Below are 8,882 nucleotides of genomic sequence, written 5' to 3' on the forward strand. Positions count from 1 at the left end.
CAAAGTTGTACACCTAATATTAACCTTATCAATTTGATATTGGATGGCATCGCCAAGGTCAGATCACATTGATTTTTTTAAACGAAACATCCTACTTTTGATTCCAGAATGTAATAACTGGTATCAAGAGCTTTTCAAAACACCACAAAAAAGTTATTTTTCGAATTATAAGGCTCGAAAGTTACAGTACTGCTAGCATTAGCATTAGAGATTTTTGATCGATGATTAAAACCTCTTGAATGTTGTTCAATATTATGTCCTGGATGAATATTGTTAAGAACAAGGTTATCGAAAATTGTTTCTCTTATTTTCATTTTTATATAAAAATGTATTTTCAATACAATCCAGGACATCCTAAACAACATTCAAGAGATTTTAATGTTCGTCAGTTGGACACCTTGCATAATGCTAATACCAGTGGTACTGTAACTTTCAAACCTTATAACTATAAAGTGAAAAATAATTATTGTATTATTTTAAAAAACTCTACCAGATTATTAGATTCTGAAATCAAAAATAGGGTGTTCCGTTTTAAAAAATCAATATGATACCTTGATCTGACCTTGGCGATGCTATCTAAAGTCAAATTGATAAGATCAATAAAAAGACCTTTTTAAATCCTACAACTTTTGTCTAAAACGTTTCTGTAAAACTTATTTTTTTCGAGATATTCAATTTCAACCTTTTTTGGAACACACTCTGTATTGCAGGTTTTGTCATATTTCTGACAGCAATTTGCTGACAATGTTGGATAATACAAACCTTGTGTACAATTTATTACCTTTTTGCAATCAAAAATTGGTAATTGGATCTGCTCAAAATCTGTCTTTGCAGACTTTGTTATCAGGATAGGTGGTATATTCACGAAATCAACTATGAATTTGAAATAAACCACAACGAGGAAAAGAGGTAATAGCGATTCAAAATTCAGTTTTATATAATTAAATTTTAAGAGCAGTATATTCATAATCCGTTCTTATTTTAAGACCGTCTTAAGTAATGCCTCAAGATACTAATACGATTATTTGATTGATTCACTTTCTTAAGACTGTATTTAAGACGGTCTTAAGTATAAGATTCGATTATGAATACCGTACTATATATTTTTGCATATCTCTTATAGGAAATTGATATTCCATATCTGATATTCAATATCTGTAAATTCATTGGAATAAAGAAAATGTTTTCTGCAGAATTTATGTTATTATTCTGAGAAACATTACTGTATTTAATTTATGTATCAGAAAATATTAGCAAATCTTCCAATTAATTTCATTGTTTGCCTGATGTCATTTCGCAGATACTCGGTACCTTGCGACAAATCGCTCGACAGGCTCAAATGTCGTTGTGGAACGCCACCCAGGATCAGTGCGAGTCCCGCGGACCATGGTGACAGCCTAGCAACAAGAGAACGGCCACAGGAAGCCGAAATGGATCTTACTTTGAAAGCTCATCATCCTGCATCCGTTAGGGATTCGTTATTTCATCATTTATCAAGCAATCACCAGCAGCAAGATATTGTGCAAACCATAGACGAGCCTTTGGATGTCACTCTCAACAGCAGCAAGAACAACTAAAGGCCGTTCTTTATGATTACTCGCAAAATTTGACTCTTTAAAATCTCTGCAGACGTACAATTCTACAGCATAGAAAAGCAAAACACGCTCACAAATACACACATTTTGTATTTACATGTTTTGAAAATCATTTAAAAAATTTTTGTCCTTTCATCTCTGAATTAAAATTTTTTAAATTTTCTCATAGAAATATTAATTTAATTACATAATAATTTTATTTTATTTTATTATATGCGCGTAAATTCATACATTTAAGAGTCATATCCTTTTCGAACAGTCATCAGTCAGAAATTAACGATCAATGAATAATCATTGACCGTTAATCAATTCCTAATCGTTACAGAAGGATATTGACATCTAATGTGACATTAAAAGAAAGATACTGGGAAGAAAGTTGATTACATTGCAATGTGAATGACGCTTTCATCGTTACATATTTTATTGTTATATTTATAAAATTATTGTATTTATTGAGAGTGTGTAGTAATTTAGCAGCGTACCACGGAAAAATATTTAAATTAAATATTTAAATATTTAAAATGCTGTCATCTTTCTACGTTTCTAACTTTGAAATTCCTTGCACTGATTCCACGCTGTAGGCTGTAATGATTGAGAATGAAGTATTTTTAAAGCAATATTTTATAATAACAATTAGGCACTAAAATATCTTTTGAAATATGCGATCTGAAAAAGTACGCATAATCAAAGATTCTCAAATAAAAGAGAGCAATAAGTATACGCTATATTTATTTTTTTTGTTATTGAGATAGTTGTTAATATTTATTTTTTTGACAATTTCTGTGTCACAATATGTTTCCTTCGAACATTTTATTAATAGTATTAATAATAAAGGATGCAATCCGGCATTCGGAATTATCTGGCATTTTTTTATTATTCGGTCGGATTGCCGGATATCATTAATATCCAGCAATCTGGGTGAAATTTTAAATTGAAGGTGCGTTATTGATGCAGAATTCTATTCTTTTAGCTGAATTTCTTACACAGTTTATGATTTTGCATAGTAATAGTGATTTATATTAAAGCTCGGAACCCAAGTACCCGAATATTCATCCGCCCGTTATGGATCTGGACAGGTTCCGCGGATACGTGATACTTCGGGTATCTGCAAATCTGTGCGTAATACGGGTGCCCAAGGAATTGTGAGTGAAATGAGTACCCGTATCGATACGAGTATCCGCTATTAGTATAATTATTATAGAATTATTATAGAATTTGATCTCAGAAAAATTACCATCAGGATAAATTTTTGAACCTTTATTTTTAAGATTGAAGGAGAAAAATGGTTTACCATTGTAATGGCCACTAAGAAAAATAATTAAACAAATAGGATACAAATTTCGGTTTTTTGCAAATATCTCTATAAATCAATTTTACCAAGAAAATATAAGAGAAGAAAATTAAAGAGCAGAAAATTTTACACAGAAAAGGTTCTATAAGTTTTTGTTGTAGCAATATTTTCCACGTAAGAAATTATGAAATATGTACTTTGCGCAGTGAAGTTGTGAAGCGTGCCGATAAAACGCAAAATGGAGCATCGCATGCGCGACAAAAAATATCATAACTTTTGGACTATCGTATAACTTTTTGAATTATCGTATAGAAATTGGCCAAAATGGCCAAAAAATTGGCCGTGTTGAAAAGCTGAAATCTTTAGTTTTTTAATGGAATTTGTTTCAAAAAACAAAGAAAAAGAGGGCTATGAGCCAAAAATTATTAAATAAAAACAAAACAAGATAAAGTAGAATGTACAAAAAAACAATAAAGGAAACGAAAACGTTTTAAGTAAAAATTTTAATAAAGAATGCTAGCAATAGACGTTTCGATCGCGATCGAATTATTCTCAATATTAAAAACATAATAAATAATGGTGGGAAAATAAACAAAAACATAATACAATAAATATTTCGGGCAAATGCTGATAAACAATTATCGTAATGTTCACAGTTACAATGTATAACGGAAAGGATACGAATGATAGCTACAGTCAAATTATATACTTATAGTGTCAATTTGATAAAAAGAATGAGTATCCTTCGATTACAAGTGAACGGAGAATGCAAATAAGTATAATCCTGTAGAAAATTATACAAGTGAAAATATAGCGCAAGATTGAAACAATATAACTGGATATAAATTATAATATAACTAAATTATAGCGCTAGAACACGAGATAAACCAAAGACTAGCATACAAACAATGTAATATATGAGATAATACTTAGCAAAATTAATGAAGGTTAAGATTGCAAAAATTTTTTTATTTCTATATTAACTGGAAAGTTTTTTATTTTAGATATAGCAACAGCTAAAATAAATATGTATGATATCTTTAATGTAACATATCTTAAGTCAAAAGTAGAAGAGTTCAAAAGTAGAATTCAAAAGTAAAAAGTAAGTCATAAGTAAAAAAAGTTTCGAATACAAATAGTGCGTTAAATTTAGAGATCATGCGAAAAGAAATAAAAATATCTTGTCTCCTCCGATGGTCAAGACAAAATGGAATCACAGAAATGACATTCAAAGGAAGGAAGGTAAGAGTTAGTTGGAAAGTGGTAGGAGAAAGACAATAAGAGAGGAAATGTGGAACTAGGAATAATAAAGAAAGGAATAATAAAGAAGGAATTAAGAAGGAGAAAGAGATTCAATAATAGATAGATAGGATTCAGGCAAAGATTCTAAGTCGTTTTATATATTTAAGCCTTATTTTTGTCTTTTTATATGTATCATTTCGGATATCAATCTCTTATTATATGAAGATTCCAATATCTTCACTTCATTCTGAAATTGTAATTGAGATTTGTACATGGTCAGAAATGACCGATGGAGAACCGTTTTTTTATTGATATCCCAAATATGTTCACGTATCCTCGTATTCAATTTTTTTTTACCAACATAGCTAGCCTCGCAATCATTACATGAGATCTTATAGACTACATTTTGATTAGAAAACAATTCTAACTTGTCCTTTCTCTCTTAATAAAACTTTTCAAAATGTTGGTGATGGAAAATGCTAATTTACAGTGAAACATGTTGGATATAGGTGAGAAACTTTCGGAGATAGATTTAACATAAGGAACTGTAAAAAATTTTTTTTTATTTGTGGATTGTATGTTATATGTTTATCTATGTGAAATTTTAATCGGTTTTCAATTGTGGAAAAAATAAAAGGAAGAGGATAATCATTAAGAAAAATATGAATAGCTTCAATTAGAATTGTTATGTTGAAACCGAGGATGTGATAACAGAAATATTTTATCAACGAAACTGATAATTATGCCTCTTTTATGACAAAGAGGATGATTGGAATGGAAATTCAGGAACCTTCCCGAAAATGTAGTTTTGTGATATGTATCGAAAATAATTCTTTTATTGTCAATAATCAAAGTGGTGTCAAAAAAATTCAATCTATTGTCATTGCCAACCTCCATGGTAAATTGTAATCTTGTATGTATAAAGAATTAAAAATAATAAGAGTGTCGCCAATGTATTCAGATGGAAGTGCGAGAACGATGTCATCGACATATCTGTAGTAAAATAATGAATGTACTTGTAAATTCGAGATGGCAATTTCTTCCAAATCCTGCATTACCATGTCAACAATGATAGGAGATAATGGAGAACTCATTGAAGTATCAAAAACTTGTTTATAAAACTTATTGTTAAAGGTAAAAAAAGTAGAATTCAAAAACAAATTTTACAGCCGTAACAAATTCCTCTTTTGAAATATTAGTTTTTGTGGATATATGAACCCATTTCTTCTCAATACTATTCAATGCCAAATCTACAGAAACATTAGTAAAGAGAGACACAACGTCCAATGAAGCTAATACATAATTAGAATCAAAAGCTTTGCCATTTAACTCTACAAGATAGAAGCTGTCTTTAATATAGCTAGGAGCTTGTGATATACTCTTAATAATTATGTTATGTAAAAAAAGAAGGGACTGTTTATAGATGATATAATGATTCTCAATGAGTTACCAGCTTTATGAATTTTGATCAATCCATGCGCTCTAGGAATATTACTATCCTAAGTCATTAATCTTTTATATGTCAATTCATCGATGAAACTACAGACCTTCCATCTCATAGAAAGCACACCTGTAAGTCCTATGTCAACTTTTTCGTAGAATCCCTGTTAATAAAAGAATAGATGTCAACATCCGAAAAAATCTTCTCCATCTTTAATATATAAATCTTTATCAAGCAGTGACATTATCTTTGTCTGCATTGGTAATAAATAAATTAGGATAGTCATTGATAAATAGTAGTTTAGTGAGATGCAGCCATTCTGAAATTATTCTGTCATTGAAACTAGGAGAAAGAAAATTGTTATAAAATCTATTGAGGAATGGAGTTATTTCTAACAAAATTGATATTCTTTGGACGACCAGAAATACCGTTTTCAATATATTTGTTAAATTCAACTAGGATTTTTTTTTATTATCTTAATTGATGGGAAGATTAACTTTTTCACCTAGTTGTACAACAAGTACTGAACCTCAAGAGGAATATCGATACTACTTAAATTGACAAATCAATTGTCTTGTAACATCTTCAAAGGAGAAACTTCACTAATTACTTCAACTTCACTAAATTCTTTTGGATGTAGACTCTTTCAATGTCAAAATAGCCAGCCCTAAGTTGTGTGAGTCCTCACAAATAGTGAGTAAATTCTTATTATTCAAATTGTTACAAAGATCATTTATACAGACATATGATCGGTCTGATTCTTGAACAAGAAAAACTAGATTTTCTATTCACTAATCAATCTTCTTATGTATTTTATTCATCTGTTTAAGAAGATAAGAACCACTAATATGAAAATATATGAAAAACTCATCACCTATTGAAGCTGGCAAAATAGGGATTGTATTAGAGATATTAAAAATATGAACTCTAGTTATATGCAAATGGGAATAGGCATCTTTCAATTCTAATCGCATAATTATCTTCACAAATTTTAATTGAATATTTTAATTGAATATTTTCAAGTCGTTTATATGAGTTACTATTATAAAGTGAAAAAATCTTTGACCTTAATAAATTTATATAAATGTAAATTTATATAAATTTATATAAATGTAGAGGAACTAAATCTAATTTGAAACACGAATTTAAAAATTTTATGCAGACCCTAATATTTACACTTAATTTGACTGAATTACATAGTTCTTTAAGTAAATTACAAGTATAAACACCAAAATGATTTCTGATAAAGGAAAAAGTGAAAGGAAAAACATGAGTATAACTCATAGTTTCGCCGCGTGTATTAAATTATCTGATTAATAATAAGGTTCATAAATTTTAGAAAACAATGAAAAAAGAGAGCTACGAGCCAAAAATTATTAAATAAAAACAAAACAAGATAAAGAATGTACAAAAAAACAATAAAGAAACGAAAATGTTTTAAGTTATTATAAAAATTTTAATAAAGAATACTAGCAATAAACGTTTCGATCGCGATCGGATCATTCTCAATATTAAAAACATATATAATATTGTAAATAATGGTAATAATGGTACATATATAATACGGTAAATAATGGAAAATAAACAAAAACATAATACAATGAATATTTCGCTCTCTAAAGCAAACGCTGATGACATAAAAATAATTATCGTAATGTTCACAGTTACAATATATAATATAACGGAAAGGACGAGAATGATAGCTACTTGCAATCAGATTATATGTTTATAGTGTCAATTTGATAAAAAGAATGAGTATCCTTCGATTACAAGTGAACAGAGAACAAAATTTGTTTCGTTATTCTACAATTTTTAACAATTCGACAATGGATTAAATAATATATATTACATGCAATTTTTTATTTTTTTCATAAAATCAGTTATTGGTATCGAATTGTTTAAAAAAAATCGCCTGCAGGACATTACAGTATATATTATACTTCATACTTTGATTCCACGAGAGGAAAAAATTAAAAAAATTTTTTTTCCTTTAAAATCGAGTTATTAACATTTTCAGTAATTTTCAAAATTTTTGAGTAAACGTAAAATTTGAAATTGTCATAGCTTTTCAAATAATTACACTAGAATAGTTTTTAAAAAAGCAATTGAAAGCTTGGAATGTCTATTTTTAGACATCGTATCGAAATTTTCCGTCATACTTCGAATTTTCATTTATTTACATAAATATATGAATCATTGCGTGCAAAATTTGTTTAAACTTGTGCTGATTTTGGTCATCCCTGTTATAATGTTTTAAAAACATAAATATATATTTTTTTTTATAAAATGAGAGGTTAGAAGTATGGAATGAAAGAAAAGAGCATTTGGAGCCAAAGATAGGAGGAAATAAGTTAAAAAAATTTTCATTTTACAAGAACATAATTTCATATTTTAAAAAATTAATATTGGGAATACAAATAAGTTTCCGCCGTTTACAAAAGACGGCGCCACTAATAAACTATAGTTAAAATTGTTTGATGTAAAACATATCATAAGATTAGACATCCGGCAACACAATAACCTTGAAATATTAGATTTTGTATCAGCATCATATATTTTTTTTTGTACGAAAATGTCGAGTTTTGAGCCGAATAAGCGTCATTTGCGGGAACTTTTGATTTACTTCTTTAATTTAAAGAAATCTGCAGCTGAGGCTCATAGATTACTTGTAGAAGCATATGGTGATGCTGCCTTAAATGAGAGAAGTTGTCGTGAGTGGTTTCAAGAGTTTAAGAACGATGAATTTGACGTCGAAGAACGTAGCGGAAGGCCAAAAGTGTACGAAGACGCGGAATTGGAAGCATTATTGAATGAAGATTCGTGCCAAATGCAAAAAGAACTTGCACTTACATTAAGAGTGACTCAACAAGCAATTTCATATCATTTGAAATCATTGGGAACGATTCAAAAGCAAGGGAATTGTGTTCCATATGAACTGAAGCCGAGAAACGTTGAATGCCGATTTTTCACATGTAAAATGCTTGCCAGGCATAAACGAAAGGATTTTTTGCATCGTATAATCACTGGTGATGAAAAATGGATCCACTACGATAACCCAAAGAAGAGGAAATCATGGGGACTGGCCATGCTTCAACATCGACAGCCAAGCTGAATATTCATGGAAAAAGACTTATGTTGTATATTTGGTGGGATCAGCATGGTGTCATGTATTATGTTGTTCAAACCGAACGAGATCATTACTGGGGCTCTCTACCGAACACAATTGAGCCGAGCACTCAAGGAAAAACGCGCCCACTACTACTCCAGGCAAATTATTTTCCTGCATGATAATGCTCGACCACATATTGCGGCG

The 8,882-nt window shown here is 29.7% G+C and overlaps 1 protein-coding gene across 1 annotated transcript in view; it reads left to right on the forward strand.

Annotated features, from left to right (window-relative positions):
• Positions 1-1,577, forward strand: part of LOC105620466 (retinal homeobox protein Rx) — a 72,330-nt gene extending 70,753 nt beyond the window's left edge. The window contains exon 2 of the mRNA XM_012201954.1: positions 1,301-1,577. Within this exon, the coding sequence (XP_012057344.1) occupies positions 1,301-1,577 (277 nt within the window). The remainder of the gene's footprint in view (positions 1-1,300) is intronic.
• Positions 1,578-8,882: the final 7,305 nt, after the last annotated feature.

Source organism: Atta cephalotes, assembly GCF_000143395.1.
Source record: "Atta cephalotes unplaced genomic scaffold scaffold00026, whole genome shotgun sequence".
NCBI lineage: Eukaryota > Metazoa > Arthropoda > Insecta > Hymenoptera > Formicidae > Atta > Atta cephalotes.